Raw genomic sequence first — 19389 nt, 5'->3', positions numbered from 1 at the left:
CAGTGCTGCTGCACACTGTTCTCACATCACTGCAGTTCAGTAGAAACATCTGCAAGCTTCTGTTAGCACAGATTCAATATCAACTCTTATTACTTTAGCATTCAACACAACTGACTGCAGCACATCCAGATGTAGCTGATTACAGAAATATTCATTGTTTAGCACAAACACACAGCAGCATTCGTCTGGATTTTACATCAGCACCAGTCACTCGTACCAGTTTACACCAAACTTCATCAACCAGAGACCAGCTTTATATTTACCATCAAAAACACCTGCACATTTATTCAGTCTTTAATATTCAGAAACTTTAAGTATTTGGTAACGGTTGAATATTTAGTAATTGTATATACAGTGAAATCTTAACACCATTTGGTTCTGGGCGTGGCACTGAGTTTCAAGGTATTTTCCCCATAAGGATGTTTGTGAAACCTGTTAATGTGTTTCATGGTTCTGTGGAACTGCATATATTTCATTATGTGAATATTTTATTATATATATTAAAAATAATATAATAATATTATATTCCATTACCAACAATTTATTCCTGTAGCAAATGTTGTTTACAATCACCATATTACATTTTTAGCTTCTAACTAATTCTGATCTGGAGTTATAGAAGTAAAAAGAGTCCATGTTGGTCTCCAAAAGCCTCCAAGAAGAAAAACAAGTGGATTAAATTCCTGATGTAACAACACACTGATGTAGATTTGGTCTCAATTTGAAGAGAAGCTCAGGTAAGCAGCGGTTATGATTTTATGATGCTCTGTGGTTGATCTGGGTCGCAGTGCTGCTGTTTATTGTGCACTTTCCTTTTGTAATGATAGCAAAGCATTATCATGATCACGGACAGCATTAATGTGAACAAAGCGACAGTCCCACACAGTTCCAGTTTAAGCTAAAAGTCGAGTTTAAAGGTACAAATTTCTCCACGAAGGGCGTCAAGTTTCAAAGATTTCAAGTTTAGGGGACGTCGAGTTACAAGGTACCACAGTATTTATTGAAGGTTAAATATTCAGTTGCTGTTTATTTATTGTTATTAATATTTTTTTTATTTTTTTTATATGAAGATTAATAAATGATATTAAAAATAAAAATGTTTTTAATGTAGAAGAAATAAAACTGAGTTTGGTTCCTCCACCAAAAGTGTAGCACAGTGATACATTCCAATGAAGCCGTCGTACAAAAACCTCTGTTCCACTCCAGTGATTCCACACACACACACACACACACACACACACACACACACACTACATGCTTCAGTGCTCTGTCAGTGTTTAAAGCTCTGTGAGTTTAACACTTCATGACTGAGAGCTGCTGACCAGCATCTTCACCCACATCAACCATGACCTTCATCTCCATCTTCATCTGCACACTGGCTCTCTGCACTCAAGGTAACACGATGCTTTATGTTCTACTGGTGAGGAGGCTCTGCCATGTGGAGAAGATCCACTAGATGAACTTCAAACTCCACATGGTTCTTCATGTAGTGAACGTCTTTATTATTCTTATTGTTTTTAGGATCCAGAGGTCAGGTGACTGTGACTCAGAGTCCTGCAGTAAAACATGTTGATCCAGGAGCTTCAGTCACCATCAACTGTAAAACAAGTTCTAATGTTTATCGAGATGGTAATGGAGATTGGCTACACTGGTATCAGCAGAAACCTGGAGAAGCTCCTAAACTCTTGATCTACTGGACTAACAACAGAGCATCAGGTATTCCAGATCGTTTCAGTGGCAGTGGATCTGGATCTGACTTCACTCTGACCATCAGTAGATTTGAGACTGGAGATGCAGGAGATTATTACTGTCAGAGTTACCATGTTATCAGTAGTAGTGGTGTCTTCACACAGTGTTATATGGTGGTACAAAAACCTGGGTGAGTGGAAGTGTACAGTAACTGCACTGCTGCAGCTGGGACCGACTGCAGGTGCTGAGGGGGAGGATGTGATACAGTACAATCATTCACTCTGTACAGGAAACACCTCACTCACTCACTACTTCTCCTAAATATAATCTTTATTATTATTAACATAATAACAACCACTTCATCCTGATCAGGGTCACAGTGGTGTAAAGCTGGTATAGATCACAGACACAATTACTTGCTCATTTAGTCCCAGGAGGATGCATTTCACAACAGCCAATCCACATTTTGCATTGCAGAAGTACATCCATCAAGAGGTGAGAATTGAACCCATGTCTCCACAAAACTAGCTGCACCACCATACAGCTTCTATAATGAAATATTAAACATTATGCTGAAACAGGCACGAGGAAGGCAAAACCTTTTATTATTTATTTAGCTCATGTTAATTAAAGATGTTCCAACACTGAGAGGACTTGAGTTTAGAAGAACTCTTAAAAGAGAATTGAACTGACAGCAAGTTCCAAGATGAAGCAATAAACCAGAAGATGGTTCAGTTTAATCATACTGCATACTATAGTACACACTACTATAGGATTAGTATGCAGTATATACTGGGGCAGTAGGACATTTTGAACAGAGCTGCTGGCTTTGGTTGGGATTGGGGGCGGGTCTGGAGGTGGTAACTCCTGCATTGATTGGTGCACACCTTCATACCCAACCAATAGGATTGAACTTCACCTTATTACAGCTAACAATCAGCAGCTGGAGCTCATCTAGTAGAAACTACTTTATCTCCATGTGCTGTTTGATTCAGTTGGTTTGTGACTTGCTGCTGAATTGAGGAGCTACAAGTTACAACCACAAACATAAGAAACACAAATAATAAAAGGAGAAAAAGAATTTGACTTATTGTTATTTAGTTTTAAAATTTGATTTTGTTGTTTTCTCTCTCAGAAGCTGGTTTATGATGTTAGTTTTGGTCTCTACAGAGTTAGTAGTTTGGAGGTTTTGCTCAGATGTGAATAACATGAATCTTTATAGATTTAGTGCTGATTATTCTGAGCCTAAAATCTCATGAGAGTAAATAAGGAGGTTCAGTTTGTTCTCCACCATTTGCTTCATTATTGTGTGTACTGGTTTTACTGGTTGTGTTGGAGCTGAGGCACAACTGCTAAAAATAAATCTTACATTATCAGCTCTATCCTTTCATATTTGTGTTATAAGTGTTGCATAATCACACAATCTTCTTCTTCCTAACACATTACACCTGCTAACAACAGCAATGCTAGTAATGCTAGCTACGTTCATTTGACAACAGAGAAATTCAGTATTCATGACTGGTGTAAAAGTGTCCATCCATTTAGCTTTACTAGAACATTATATACACTTAAAATAAGTGTTCTGAGGGCCATTTTGAAGCTTGGGTTTAATTTTAAACAGTGGAGTTTAGAGTAACAAATTATGACACTTTATGATAATTTCTGTACGATTGAGGGTGTAAATATATTTGAGAGATTTAACAGAATTTCAGGTGGATATTACAAGAGCTTTTCCACAAACAAACACATTTTAACAGGTTGTAAAGATGATCTGATTATAAGATAAAACACAAAATAATGAATTTAGTTTTAGTTGTAAGAAATCAGATCTAGTAAAAGCTCACAAAGAACGAGGTAGTAAAGAAGCTCCTGTTTTAATATTTCAAAAGGCCTTTATTCACACTTGGCTCTACACCATGTATGTACAGTTGCAATTAAATATATTCAACCCCAGAGACAAAATAATAACTGCAGACCTGGATTTTGCTTTAAATGACATGTTTCAGTTAAATGATGCAGCACAGTCAAGGATAGAAATGGATCAGTGACGTGATGTGGATTTTATTTTGTGCTGTAGGAACTTTACAGAAGGACCAGGGCATTTTGAGAAGAAATGTTCTGCTTTCTGTGGTGAGACTGAACTTTCCTACTGAACTGGTCCAGTTATCACAAATCAGTCCTGTAATATCCTGGAATGACCTTCTCATTCTCCAGATTTAAACCATATAAGAAATGTTAAGATTTAAAGTAAGCAGTTGCAGCATGAACATCATCTGATCTTAAGATAAGATAAGATAGTCTTTTTTTATCTCACAGGGGGAAATTTGTAGTGTTACAGTAGCTTTCAAGAATTTCAAGAAGTGTTTACACGTATGTACACATATATTAAAAAGTAAGAATATGTAAAAAATTACAAAAATATAAACAGTATTTATGAAGGAAGTTAACCAAATATTGCACAGTTATTAAAGTGTATTGCACAAAGTGGCTGATCAAATCTGTTGAAGAATGTGTTAAGGTCGTTTGCCCACTGTAAGTCTCCTACAGACTGTCTGTTGGATTCCTTAAGTCCCAAAATTGTTCTTAGGCCCCTCCAGACTCCACTCACATTATTCTGCTGCAGCTGGTCCTCCATTCTCCTCCTGTAGCCATCTTTGCCTTCCCTGATCTTCTTTTTCAGCTCCTTCTGTACACTTCTCATTTCCTCCTTATTTTCTTGATCTAAACGCCCTCTTTCTCTTATTTAGAAGAGCCTTAAGATCCGAAGTAACCCAGGGTTTGTTGTTAGAAAAATGTGTGTCAACAGAGGGGGAATGTAGACAGATATCGCGATAACATACGCAAATAATATGGCCTCATGCTAACGGCTAACAGTTCAATATCCATACTGCAGATTTGATCTTTACTAGTGATGTGTCCGGGGTTACAACATCTATCATTAATAAACACAGCCAGTCCCCCTCCTTTCCTCTTACTGCTGTCTTTAGTCCTGTCCACACGCCGAATCTGAACGCTGTCTAGAGAAACGTTTGCATCCGGTGTTAGTTATGTTAGCCATGTCTCCGTAAACAGCATCAGGCTACACTCACGGTATTCCCGCTGGTGCCGAGGCAACGCCGACAGTTCGTCCATTTTATTGGGTAAAGATCTTGTAGCGTCTCTTCCTGGCGCGACGCTCAGCACCGGCGCGTTTCCCCCGTCTCCATCTCCTCAGTTTCCGCTGAATCTCAGAAAACTTCTCCGGGTTAGCAGCAGTGTTGCTAAGTGCTAACAGCTGTTCTCTGGTGTAAACAATGGATCCATGACTGCGTGAGCTCACCCGATTTGAATGCAAATAGTAATCCCCAAAGCATTAGAAAAAACACGAGTGTGTTGGCCATAATTAACTTAAATTGAAAATAAGTAAAGATAAGAGGTTAAAGAACTTAAATAATGTAGTACATAAAGTAGAAAAAACTGTAAAAAAGCACACATGGAAGACAAACTGCTGCAACTGGCTGCCACTAGAGCGGCGCCGGAACTGGAAGAGAACAATTGATCACAAGCAATTTCCTTAGGTGTCCTGTGAGTTCCCATGTGCTTTTAGTTGATCTACATGGAACCATTTCTGTGTAAAGTTTTGTAGCACACCTTGTACGCATGCAGACCATGGACCATAGGAAGGTAATAGTATAACATCATGAAATTCAAAGGATGAAATATTAAGATGAGAAAGGTTAACAGGAGTGAAGTGCTATTTCCTGGTCAAGGGCAAACCTGTACCACCACCCCTACCAGATCCTCTCAGTGTATGAGAGAAGGTGTAGGTGGAGGATAAGGCTGCTGGTGTAGCTGAGTTCTCTGTGGTGATCCATGTCTCAGTCAGTGCCAGGAAGTCAAGGAAGTGATGATGCAGAAGCTAAGATAATGTCAGCTTTTTGGACAGCTGATTGACAGTTCCAGAGCCCGCCTACCACCACTGTTTAAAATAGCTTGTGATGTCTGTAAGACCTGTGAGATATGAGCAAAGGAATAAGTGAGTAAAACATGCTGAAGTGAGTTTGGTATGTCAGAACTGCTAAAGTTCTTACCGGCACAGATTAAAACAAAAGGTAAACTTAAACAAGAAGCCAACCTTAACCAAGAGCAGAAGTGTACACAAATGGAAAACACCAGCGCTTCTCGATTCCCAACCAGCACTTCTCGACGTTTGTCACACTGCTACTTTTCACAACCAGCAGTGAATGCAGGGAGGAAACAGGAGGAAGTTGTAAAGTGCTGTGTGGTATCATGAGGGCTGGTGGAGGGCTGGGTGGTAGCTTGAGTGCTGGTGGAGGGCTGGGTGGTAGCTTGAGTGCTGGTGGAGGACTGGGTGGTAGCTTGAGTGCTGGTGGAGGACTGGGTGGCAGCTTGAGTGCTGGTGGAGGGCTGGGTGGTAGCATGAGTGCTGGTGGAGGGCTGGGTGGTAGCTTGAGTGCTGGTGGAGGGCTGGGTGGTAGCTTGAGTGCTGGTGGAGGACTGGGTGGCAGCTTGAGTGCTGGTGGAGGGCTGGGTGGTAGCTTGAGTGCTGGTGGAGGACTGGGTGGTAGCTTGAGTGCTGGTGGAGGACTGGGTGGTAGCTTGAGTGCTGGTGGAGGGCTGGGTGGTAGCATGAGTGCTGGTGGAGGGCTGGGTGGTAGCTTGAGTGCTGGTGGAGGACTGGGTGGTAGCTTGAGTGCTGGTGGAGGGCTGGGTGGTAGCTTGAGTGCTGGTGGAGGACTGGGTGGTAGCATGAGGGCTGGTGGAGAGCTGGGTGGTAGCTTGAGTGCTGGTGGAGGACTGGGTGGTAGCTTGAGTGCTGGTGGAGGGCTGGGTGGTAGCTTGAGTGCTGGTGGAGGGCTGGGTGGTAGCTTGAGTGCTGGTGGAGGACTGGGTGGTAGCTTGAGTGCTGGTGGAGGGCTGGGTGGCAGCTTGAGTGCTGGTGGAGGGCTGGGTGGTAGCTTGAGTGCTGGTGGAGGACTGGGTGGTAGCTTGAGTGCTGGTGGAGGGCTGGGTGGTAGCTTGAGTGCTGGTGGAGGACTGGGTGGTAGCATGAGGGCTGGTGGAGAGCTGGGTGGTAGCTTGAGGGCTGGTGGAGGGCTGGGTGGTAGCTTGAGGGCTGGTGGAGGGCTGGGTGGCAGCTTGAGTGCTGGTGGAGGGCTGGGTGGTAGCTTGAGTGCTGGTGGAGGACTGGGTGGTAGCTTGAGTGCTGGTGGAGGGCTGGGTGGCAGCTTGAGTGCTGGTGGAGGGCTGGGTGGTAGCTTGAGTGCTGGTGGAGGACTGGGTGGTAGCTTGAGTGCTGGTGGAGGGCTGGGTGGTAGCTTGAGTGCTGGTGGAGGACTGGGTGGTAGCATGAGGGCTGGTGGAGAGCTGGGTGGTAGCTTGAGGGCTGGTGGAGGGCTGGGTGGTAGCTTGAGGGCTGGTGGAGGGCTGGGTGGCAGCTTGAGTGCTGGTGGAGGGCTGGGTGGCAGCTTGAGTGCTGGTGGAGGGCTGGGTGGCAGCTTGAGTGCTGGTGGAGGGCTGGGTGGCAGTTTGAGTGCTGGTGGAGGGCTGGTGGAGGGCTGGTGGAGGGCTGGGTGGCAGCTTGAGGGCTGGTGGAGGGCTGGTGGAGGGCTGGGTGGCAGCTTGAGGGCTGGTGGAGGGCTGGTGGAGGGCTGGGTGGCAGCTTGAGGGCTGGTGGAGGGCTGGGTGGCAGCTTGAGTGCTGGTGGAGGGCTGGGTGGCAGCTTGAGGGCTGGTGGAGGGCTGGTGGAGGGCTGGGTGGCAGCTTGAGGGCTGGTGGAGGGCTGGGTGGCAGCTTGAGGGCTGGTGGAGGGCTGGTGGAGGGCTGGGTGGCAGCTTGAGTGCTGGTGGAGGGCTGGGTGGCAGCTTGAGTGCTGGTGGAGGGCTGGGTGGCAGTTTGAGTGCTGGTGGAGGGCTGGTGGAGGGCTGGGTGGCAGCTTGAGGGCTGGTGGAGGGCTGGGTGGCAGCTTGAGGGCTGGTGGAGGGCTGGTGGAGGGCTGGGTGGCAGCTTGAGGGCTGGTGGAGGACTGGGTGGCAGCTTGAGAGCTGGTGGAGGACTGGGTGGCAGCTTGAGGGCTGGTGGAGGACTGGGTGGCAGCTTGAGGGCTGGTGGAGGACTGGGTGGTAGCTTGAGTGCTGGTGGAGGACTGGGTGGTAGCTTGAGTGCTGGTGGAGGACTGGGTGGCAGCTTGAGGGCTGGTGGAGGACTGGGTGGCAGCTTGAGGGCTGGTGGAGGACTGGGTGGTAGCTTGAGGGCTGGTGGAGGGCTGGGTGGTAGCTTGAGGGCTGGTGGAGGGCTGGGTGCATGGTTGCATGGCCATGTTCTCCAGCTTGATGCGGACAGCATATCAGCCCTCAGGGAAGTGCTCTATATATGTCCAGAAAGCCCTCTTGTTTTCTGCATGGTTTCTGTGATCTTTTTTCCCCCAGAAGATTTATGTCATGGCAGCAACAAGGTATCCAGCATAGCCAAGAGCATTTTCCACCACCTACTTGAAGGTCTGACCATGGAAAACCCAAAACTCATGCTGACCCAAAACATGGATAGCATTCCTTGTATCTCCATCTTCTTAAGTGAAATGGCCCATGGCTTCTTTCTATTCTCTTCTTTGACTGCTAAGGCTTGTAGGGACATTACATTCTGGTTTACATTACAGACTGTGGACAATACTGTAATTTCCTCTAGAACAAGGTATCAAACCACTCGAAATATCTTTTCTATGGTTATCTTTGTCAATACCACAAGTTAGAATTAAGTCTAAGGTATGTTTACAGCAGTGAGTGGGTCCTAATATATTTTGGGTAACACCTACAGATTCTGAAATGCAGTCAAACATGATTTTAAGTGGAACATGATCATGCTCATAATGAATATTAAAGTCTCCAACAATTAAAGCCTTTTTTAGTTGATAATTTGGAAAGAACCAGAGGAATGGACACCATCCTGCTTCAAAAGACCAGGCCTTCCCTCAAAAGTGGAACAGTTATGTACAAAAGCAAGGCTGTTTTCTGAGCACCATTTAGACATCCAGTGGTTCAGCTACAACAACCTGCTGTAGGTTTCGCCACTGGGTCGAATCGGTAAGGGGCCAGAGCACACTACTGCTTCAGACATCGACCTAGCTAACTCACACACCTCTTTAACATTACTCTTAGTAACCTCAGACTGCCGTAAACGAACATCATTAGTGCCGACGTGGATAACAATCTTCGAAAATCTACGATTAGCATTAGCCAGCACTTTCAGATTTGCTCTGATGTCAGGCGCCCTGGCCCCCGGAATACAAGTGACTATGGTTGCTGGTGTCTCTATGGGGGTTACAATACACACGTGTCGGAGCTGAGAATCTCCTATAACCAGAGCACTTACATTAACAGGCTGCTCAGCGGATGGCTCACTGAGTGGGAAAAACCTGTTGGACACGTGCAACTGAAATGTTTGGTGCTTTGCCCTACGACTATGTCGCCGAGACGTCACCCAGTCGCCCCGCTGTGAGGACTCTAATGCCGGAGTCTGGGGTTCTACACCTGAACTACTGGCATTCAGGACTGCTACAGCTAAATCTAAGCACTCACTACTAGTAGTCTGTTCTAACGCCCGAATGCGCCCTTCTAACACTGAGATCTTCTCCGTCAGACTAACAACTAATCTGCACTTATCACATATAAAATTATCAGTAACGACGGAGAAAGAATAAATGATCATGTTGCACTCGACACGGTTACAGAGCTCCTGCTTAGCTTTAGAAGAAGAGTTGAAGTTGATGTTTAAGTTGGATCCACCGGCGCTTCTGCTGGTAGTCACAGAAAAACGGCTTTAATTCCGGATGAAACAGGTGTTGATAAGCTGGATTACAAAAACAAACACAAACAAACGCTCTTCGTTCGGACAAAACTGGCTGTAATTCTTGAGGAGAAAGGTGTTTATGCACTGGTGTACAAAACAAATAAACAGCACACGCTTCCTACTGACAGAAAACGGTTTTAATTCTCCACAAAACAAAGGTGTTTATGTGCTGGAGTACAAAAACAACTAAACACAAACGCGCTTCGTGCAGACAGAAAACGGTTTTAATTCTGGACAAAAAAAGGTGTTTATGTGCTGGAGTACAAAACAAACAAACAAAAACAGGCTTCGTTTGGATGCCGGTAGCAGAAGTTTCCTAGTAACAGACTTCGAAAGCAAGCACGGAATTACGTTAGTAAACACAAGCACTTTTTTACGATACACAAAATAAAACTCTATATTAACTACAAGCGGAAGATTAACGTTTAAATTATACGTTTAAAATATTCGTATGTAAAAAGTTATTTAGCTAGTGGCTACAAACAAACAACTAACTAACAATCAACTAGGCTACAGTCTCAGTGTGCGTACCACCGGAAACGGAAATGGGTTGGATTTGTTACCATTGGTTGACTTAGTGAGTGGACCGACCCAATCAAGTTGCAAGTCGGACCATGGGGAAGCCCCTCCCCATGTAGTGGGTTGAATTTGGCAGCACACCAGACAGCCTTTGATACAATCTGTCATGTCTATTTTGTCTAAGTCCTGATTGGTGGGACCCTGGGTGTGGTAAAGACTGGGTGTTTGGTTGCTCCTTTAAGAAGAAGCTTCCCTAGCCTGGTTTGGAGAAGCCCTGGAACTTCCCAATCGGTTGGTCACCTTTGTCCTTCATTAAGTGAGCTCTACCAGAGCTTTAATGGGTTTTTTGTGGTAACTCTGTGTGACTGCCGGATGTCCCACAACTCTTCCTCTGCCTCGGTCAACTCTTGCTCTGCTTTTAATCACTGATGTTGGGAGGTTGCTACGCTGCTTTAGTTTCTATCATTTCCCTGTCTAGACTGGCCTGTTGTTCCTCAGGTGTTCTATTTAAGACTGGGCATGTTAGAGCAGTCCATCAGCACTAGCAACTTGTCCTAGTTTCTTATTCTTTCCTCTAGCAGTGCTTATCTCACATTTAAGTTCTGCATTCCTTTTTTTGGATGCATATAGCTCTTGACTGGTCTTGAAGAGTGCATGTTCCAATCCCTCTATTTTACTGGTGAGAGCTACATGCTTTTGCTCATGGGCCTTGCATTTTGCTTATTGCCTGATTTAGTTCCTGGGAACGGTTTCTGGACTGGGTGACCAATATGATGGCCATTTCACTTAAGACTTTGTCCTTAAGGTCACTTCATGAGTACTGTCAGAGAGGTTTTATTGTCATTTCAGCTACATACAAGTACATATTGAAACGAAACAGCGTTCCTCTAGGATCACGGTGTAACACGGTACAAAAAGTGCAAGACAATACAAAACAGTGTAAATACAACAATAAATACAAAAAATCTTATAATAAATAACTACAAAAGATATTCCTAATTATCCCTAATCTAAACAAGTAATTAGAAGACAGGACTAAAGACAAGTGTTAGTACATGATGGTGAATAGATGGTACAATGGTTCATGAGGTAGTGACATGTTGTACATTAGCAGCGTAAAATTGGCAATGCCGATAAGGTGCCTAAAAAGTAAATAAGGTGCAAAAATACAAGTAAGGTGCAGAAATTACTTCTGCAGTTCCAGGAGGTGTGCAAAAAATGCAAGTAACATAGTCAATACAGTTCAGTGTGTGGCAGCAGAAAATTTCCGGAGGAAATTGTTATAGTACTGAATTGAGGAGTCTGATTGCCTGAGGGATAAAACTGTTACACAGTCTGGTTGTGTTAGTCTGGATGCTGCGGTATCGTCTCCCAGACGGGAGCAGAGTAAAAAGTCCATGTGATGGATGGGTTGGATCGTCCACAATGCTGAGAGCTTTGCGGATGCAGCGGGTGTTAAAAATGTCCGTGAGAGATGGAAGAGCGACCCCGATGATCTTTTCAGCTGTCCTCACTACTCGCTGGAGAGTCCTGCGGTCCGATGCAGTACAATTTCCGAACCAGACAGTGATGCAGCCGCTCAGGATGCTCTCGATTGTTCCTCTGTAGAACGTGGTGAGAATGGGGGGTGGCAGATGAGCTTTCCTCAGTCTTCTCAAAAAGTATAGACAATGCTGGGCTTTCTTGGTGATAGAACTGGTGTTGAGGGTCCAGGTGAGATTCTCCTCCAGATGAACACCGAGAAATTTGGTGCTCTTGACGATCTCAACAGATGAGCCGTCGATGTGCAGTGGGGAGTGGTCCCTTGGTGTCTTTCTAAAGTCAATGACCATCTCTTTGGTTTTATCCACGTTCAGAGACAGGTTGTTGACTTGGCACCAGTCCGTTAGATGTCGTATCTCCTCTCTGTACGCTGACTCATCGTTGTTGCTGATGAGTCCCACCACAGTTGTGTCGTCTGCAAACTTAACGATGGAATTCGAGCTGTGCATTGCTGTACAGTCGTGCGTAAGCAGAGTAAACAGCAGTGGACTGAGCACACAGCCTTGGGGAGCGCCGGTGCTCAGTGTGGTGGTGCTGGAGGTGTTCTTACCGATCCGGACGGACTGAGGTCTCTCAGTCAAGAAATCCAGGATCCAGTTGCAGAGAGAGGTGTTCAGGCCCAGCGTGCTCAGCTTTCTAATTAGATGCTGAGGAATGATGGTGTTGAATGCTGAGCTAAAGTCTATGAACAGCATCCTGACGTAAGTGTTCTTTCTGTCCAGGTGTGTAGAAGCCAGGTGGAGTGTAGTGGATATGGCGTCGTCCGTTGAGTGGTTAGGACGGTACGCAAACTGCAGTGGGTCCATGGTGGGAGGCAGTAGGGTCTTAATATGCCTCATGACTAGTTTCTTGAAGCACTTCATGATGATAGGCGTGAGTGCTACGGGACGATAGTCATTGAAGCATGACACAGATGACTGCTTTGGCACGGGTACGATGGTGGTCGTCTTGAGGCACGTTGGAACGATGGCGCTGCTCAGGGAGATGTTGAAGATGTCAGTGAATACATCTGAAGGCATCACTGTCACAGACGGGTGGAGTCGTCCTGTAGTTGGTGATGGCCTGGATGCCCTGCCACAAGCGCCGTGTGTCACCGCTGTTCTGGAAGTGGCTGTGGATGTTCTGGCCATGTGCGCGCTTTGCTTTTCGGATTGCCCGGGACAGTCTGGCTCTCGCTGTTCTCAGAGCCGGCTGGTCACCTGCTTTAAAAGCGGAGTCTCGGGCCCTCAGCAGTGCACGCACCTCTGGAGTCATCCACGGCTTCTGGTTGGGTCTGGAAGTGATGGTTCTAGTGGTAGTGACGTCCTCAATGCACTTGCTGATGTAGCAGGTCACTGAAGTCGTGTACTCCTCTAGATCAGTGTAATAGCCGTATGTTGCAGCCTCCCTAAACATGTCCCAGTCAGTGCACTCAAAACAGTCCTGAAGAGCAGAGATGGATCCTTCTGGCCAGGTTTTCACCTGTTTCTGTACAGGTCTGGAGCGCCTGACGAGTGCTCTGTATGCTGGGATTAGCATTACAGAGATGTGGTCTGAGTATCCGAGGTGGAGGCGGGGCTCCGCCCGGTATGCACCGGCAATGTTCGTGTAAACATTATCCAGCGTGTTCACATGCTGATGGAATTTAGGGAGAACAGACTTGAGATTTGCATGATTAAAATCCCCAGCGATAATAAACAGTCCGTCTGGATGAGTGTTCTGCAGTTCGCTGATGGCTCTGTAAAGTTCGCTCAATGCTTCCTTCGCGTTCGCGCTGGGCGGAAGATACACCGCGACAATAAGCACGCTGGTGAATTCCCGTGGTAAATAAAAAGGTCTGCATCTAACAATAGCAAATTCCACCATCGGAGAACAGTACGCCACAACAAGCACAGAGTCCTTGCACCATTCGGTGTTAATGTAAACACTCGTGTTTTACCGGACTGAGCTGCATTTCTATCGGCGCGATACGATGCTAGCCCGTCTAGCTGAATGGCACTGTCTGGAATGTTGTCGCTAAGCAGCCATGTTTCAGTGAAAATTAAAACACAACAGTCCCTGTACTCACATTGGGTAGTTCGCTGAAGTCTGATACAGTCAAGTTTATTCTCCAGAGAGCATGCATTTGCGAGGAATAACGACGGTAGAGCCGGCCGGCTTGGGTTAGCTTTTAGCCTAGCACGGACCCCGGCTCGCTTTCCACGCTTCTGCTTCCTCGAGCACCGCTTGCGGCGCCCCCTCCCCTGGTCACCTGCTTCAGGTAACACCGAGGACTGCAGGCCTGGTTCGCAAAGTAGGCAGAGTTCATGCAGAGTTCGCAGCAGATCATCTTGCAGGTTGGTTTCTGACTGTTTTCTCAATTGTAGCAGTGTCTGGCGGTTGTAAACTAAGTCAAAAGTGGTTTCCATACGTTTATAAACAAAACTGTCCTAAACAAACTTACAAACTTTTCCTGAAAACAACAAAAAAACACAGTTTTTCGACCCCAGAGCGGCCGCTGCGTGTTAACGCGCCGCCATCTTGGATCTACCATGAACAAGTAGGCGCTTGATGACATACCGGAATGGAGCTAAGCTCGTCCTCTGCGATAGTGTTTTTTAACCGATCGGACATGTAAAGCCACATTCTGTGAATGGCAGGGTCTCGGTCCTGAAGTTTGACCAGGTCCGAATCCGAGAAAGCTGGGGCAAGTGCGAGTGTCTCGGGAACCGGGCAGCTGGCTGAGGCTGCCCGTGCCCGTGTAACAGCAGAAACAGTAGGGGCTGGGTGGGCCAGGAGGGCGGGCATGGTCGAGTGTCCACGGAGTGCCTTTTTCAGCTCCCACTTTAGCCCAGTGGTCAGCAAGGCTATTAAGATCCTTGTCCTGCTCTGGGATCTTGGAGTGCCCTTTCACTTTCTTCCAGTATACCAGCATATAATTCATGTCCACTATGTGTTCACAAGCCATGAAGAGTTCTCTACACTCAAAAAAATAATTCGTTGGATTTACTTAATCCAGTTATGTCAACAATTTCCACCTAACTGAGTTGTGTTAGATATAATTAAATCATATTAATAAGCTTCAAATACCTAACTTTTGTAAAACCAACATTACTTTATTAAGTAAAACCAACATAACTATATTAAGTAAAACCGATGTGACTGTATTAAGTAAAACCAACATAACTCTAATATGGTTAGCTCAGTTTTAATTAATAGGTCTGTGTCTAGCTAACTAAACTGACAAACATAAACTCAACAAAATTATTTTTCTTTTGCTTTACTTGATTGTGTTGATTAATGACAACAGAAATATATTTCATTGTACTAACTTAACTCACTTATGTAAACGTAACATAACTGTTGGACCTCCGATACTCAACTGAATTTAGTAAAACTAACTGTACTTTGTATTTCCAACTGGTTAATTAACTGGTTTAAACAAGTGGGGAAACTACTAAACTTTGTTTTACTTAAATGGTTTTCATTCCAACAATGGTAGTAATTTTAAGTGGACTTACTAATTCTAGGGGATTTGGCAACAATGAAAGAAATATACAAAATGGTCAGCCTTTCAGTCTAACAACCATTAGCAGAACTGTCACAAATGTTTTAAACAAACCTTAAACTTGTTTGACTTTTAATGGCACACACATATCACTTGCACAAACCAAAAACTTAAGCTTTCCAACTTTTGAAAAACTTTTAATTTCAGGAAACTGTAAAATCAAACAGTTTTAGTTTGTAAAAAAAAACAAAAAACAAAAAAAACACTTTATTGGAACAATTTTAAATTAGAGTAAACAAAAAACAATATTCATATGAATGATAAACCAATGTAATTTGCCACATAGAAAATACACTATATTGCCTAAAGTATTCACTTGCCTGCCTTCACACCCATTTGAACTTGAGTTAATCCTGAAAAACTTACCATATAGAAGCATTTTGTACTTTACAATTACTGAATGTAGCCCATATGTTTCTTCAATGGTCAGGATGTGGGGGGACAGGACCACCACAGAGCAGGTATTATTTAGGTGGTGGATGATTCTCAGCACTGCAGTGACACTGACATGGTGGTGGTGTGTTATGCTGGTATGAGTGGATAAGACACAGCAGCACTGCTGGAGTTTTTAAATACCGTGTCCACTCACTGTCCACTCTATTAGACACTCCTACCTAGTCGGTCCACCTTGTAGATGTAAAGTCAGAGACGATCGCTCATCTATTGCTGCTGTTTGAGTCACTCATCTTCTAGACCTTCATCAGTGGTCACAGGACGCTGCCCACAGGGCGCTGTTGGCTGGATATTTTTGGTTGGTGGATGATTCTCAGTCCAGCAGTGACAGTGAGGTGTTTAAAAAACTCCAGCAGCACCGCTGTGTCTGATCCACTAATACCAGCACAACACACACTAACACACCAGCACCATGTCAGTGTCACTGCAGTGCTGAGAATGATCCACCACCTAAATAATACCTGCTCTGTGGTGGTCCTGTGGGGGTCCTGACCATTGAAGAACAGCATGAAAGGGGGATAACAAAGTATGTAGAGAAACAGATGGACTACAGTCAGTAATTGCAAAACTACAAAGTGCTTCTATATGGTAAGTTTTTCAGGATGAACTCAAGTTCATATGCGTGTGAAGGCAGGCAAGCGAATACTTTTGGCAATATAGTGTACTTCAAAATAAAATAAATAATAATAATAAAGTAAACAAATTCCTCTTTTTTTCTTTCCTCACCTTCAGTGGTGTAAAAAAAAAAGAAACCCTGAAAAATTTCAAAAGATTGACATCTGAATGTTTTAACGGACTTTAGAATGTTCACGAGAGAGAGAGAGAGAGAGAGAGGGAGAGAGGATAAGAGTAACAATTAAAAACTACTTGAGGTTGCATTTTTATGTCTGTTGGAAAGGGGAAAAAAACTGAAGTGGAGATTACCAGAGAATGGCATGAATAAGAGGGCAATAAGGTATTTCTTGAAAATGTAGCAGGAATACAAGGGTAAGAGAAACCTTATGGTTGACATACGGCGATATAGAGTGAGCCTGGAGTGAAAGTCATGAGCACCAAATTAAATTTTACATTACTGATGATTGATGAACAGCCAGAACTTCATCAAAACAGCACATGTTTAAACCAACATGTCATGCTAAACAGATCACAAACAGCAATGTAAAATTTGAATGTTAATTTGGTGCTCGTGACTTTCACTCCAGGCTCACTCTATATCGCCGTATGTCAACCATAAGGTTTTTCTTACCCTTGTATTCCTGCTACATTTTCAAGAAATACCTTATTGCCCTCTCAGGCCAAATAAAATGGCGACTGCATTTGCACTTGAGATGTCTGCCATTCAGTTCCATCACAACATTCGGAGATCATCAAGTGTACTTGAGGTTTGTTGGGTAGCTCAAGTCCAGGGAGTACATGAGGCCAAATAAAATGGTGACTGCATTTGCAATGTTACCAAGGTCACCTCCACACCTTTAATGATAATTCTAACATCTTTCAGCTCATCTGTGGGTTCTGCACCTTCCTGCTTTATGGCAAATATTCCTAGGATTGTCTGCTCCATCTCCTGGTTTTCCTCAACATCCTCAAAAAAATTTTCATGCCATTCTCTGGTAATCTCTACTTTAAAGTTTTTTTTCCCTTTCTCCAACAGACATAAAAATGCAAACTCTCAAGTAGTTTTTAATTGCTACGCTTATCCTCGCTCTCTTTTATGAACATTCTAAAGTCTGTTAAAACATTCAGACATCAATCATTAGAAACTAAGACCATGCCACTCCCTACAACACATAACAGTTCAACATATGGATCCAACATTTTTTTTTTTTTAGCTCCAAGCCTTCATTGCAACTTGCAATGTGATGTTTACACTGTCCCTTCAAACAGTTTGTTTTTGAGCCTTTCTTGAGAGATGTCTGCCATCCAGTTCCATCACAACTTTTTGTAGAACCTCAAATGTGTACTTTTTGTTGGGTAGCTCAAGTCCAGGGAGTACATGAGGCCAAATAAAATGGCGACTGCATTTGCAATGTTACCAAGATCACGAAGCACCTCCACACCTTCAATGATAATTCTAACATCCTCCACCTCATCTGTGGGTTCTGCACCTTCCTGCTTTATGGCAAATATTCCTAGGATTGTCTGCTCCATCTCCTGGTTTTCCTCAACATCCTCAAAAACAGAACAAATATACCTTTAGCTAAAAGATGCACACCACAAAACAAAAAAATCTGTTGTCAACCATGGATATGAAACTATTACAAAAAGTTACATTTGAGAAACTTAACTGTAACATTTATAAATTATATCTTCAAAAAATGCAAAAAAATTTTAGTAAGTAAGATGGGATTTTACTATGAAAGCACAGGTTTGGAACATTTTTGTCCTAAACAGGGAGGGATAGAGGTGATTTACTAAAACCCCATTTAAAAATCCTCATAGAGAAAATAGTCATAAATTACAGAATGACAACTTCAATGGTCTATAAGTTATGCTAAATACTTCTAATCAATAATTTGCAAGATGGCATTATACTTACCATAACTAAAGAGCCACAAAACACCTTCACAAAACTTGTGGTTAGAAAAGAGCTGAAGCTAGAAAACATACAAAACAAGCACAATTTTACACTCTGTATTACATTAATACCTGACAAGGTAACAATTTATAAGGATTAAGGCCAGGATGAGAGTTATAATAGAGAAGTATAATGTGAATATACTTTTGTCCATATAATGTATATTTGGAAGCTGTAATTGAAAAGCTCAATAGTGTTTTCACAAGCTAGTTAACATTGGCTAGCTAATGTGTGCCGAGTCTAAAATTATGCGGGTAATGTACTCTAAAACTATCAATATCAAAGTCTAACCACATATTCACTAAACAAACTATGTTAGAAAGACATACTTACAAAGATAAGTATTCGGATGTAGCTCGATTCTCAATCTCACTGCTTTTTACCAAGCTCTCATCCCTCGCCATCCCACATTCATTAGAAGAGCTTCTGAGCATGCGTGGTGTCTGTCCTGCGGGAAATCGTCCAATTCACTCAGAACTGTTGCGTTGCCTCAAAATAAGCGACTTTTGTATAACTTCAGATTACAATAAAACTGCCAAAGTGGACTCGGCTTAAACGGCTAACACAGTTCATTAAACCACATAAACCATTTGCATCTTGGATGCTTTTGAAGACACTTAATTCAACTGCATTATCAATAAAATGCACAACGTTGCCGTTAACAACATTAACGTTTCTCAAAATTGAGAAAAGACTGACCTGTTTAATGCTGCTAGCTAGTAGCGCTAGCTTTGTTGGCGATTCACACAATGCACGAAAAATATAAGTAACTGGATATAAAAATTAAATATACATTACATGAGGTTACAACATGCACTGGGATGTGACCGAAATGGTTTAAAATACTTTAAATGCGAATTCCAAGTGCAAACTGAGCGTTTGAAAACCGCTAATGCTAACTTTGCTAATAGGCTAACTAGTCTGGTATCTGTTTACACAGGGAGGTTTCGCTTATCAAAATGACCCATATCATACAAAACGCTGTTAATAAAACAGCTACTACAGCTCAGAATTATACATAAATATGACAAATACTCACCGCACTTGCACAGCTTCCCTCCAAAAGAAAATTGCCTCGCTGAAGAGAGCTCACAGACAGCCACGAATGCCCCGGATGTAGAGAGTAACGAAGCCTGTTGAGTTTACTTCACAGTGTTGCATTGACCAAACATGCACATATTAAGTCAATCTGACAACCCAACTGTATTTAATAGAAACAACACAACTGACTCAAGTTTCA

At 43.5% G+C, this 19389-nt stretch overlaps 1 gene segment (V, D, J or C); it reads left to right on the top strand.

Moving 5' to 3' along the window:
• Positions 1-1339: 1339 nt before the first annotated feature.
• LOC134317911 (Ig kappa chain V region 3381-like) lies at positions 1340-1847 on the top strand (the record flags this gene model as incomplete). The annotated part of the segment is given in 2 exon segments: positions 1340-1394; positions 1522-1847. Coding segments are annotated over 2 exon segments (375 nt in total), but the record flags the coding sequence as incomplete, so codon positions are not given.
• Positions 1848-19389: the final 17542 nt, after the last annotated feature.

The sequence above is a fragment of the Trichomycterus rosablanca genome, chromosome 1 (genome assembly GCF_030014385.1).
Source record: "Trichomycterus rosablanca isolate fTriRos1 chromosome 1, fTriRos1.hap1, whole genome shotgun sequence".
In the NCBI taxonomy this organism is placed as follows: domain Eukaryota; kingdom Metazoa; phylum Chordata; class Actinopteri; order Siluriformes; family Trichomycteridae; genus Trichomycterus; species Trichomycterus rosablanca.
The sequence above is the reverse complement of the archived record's forward strand: the minus strand, read 5'-3'. Positions and strand labels throughout refer to the sequence as shown.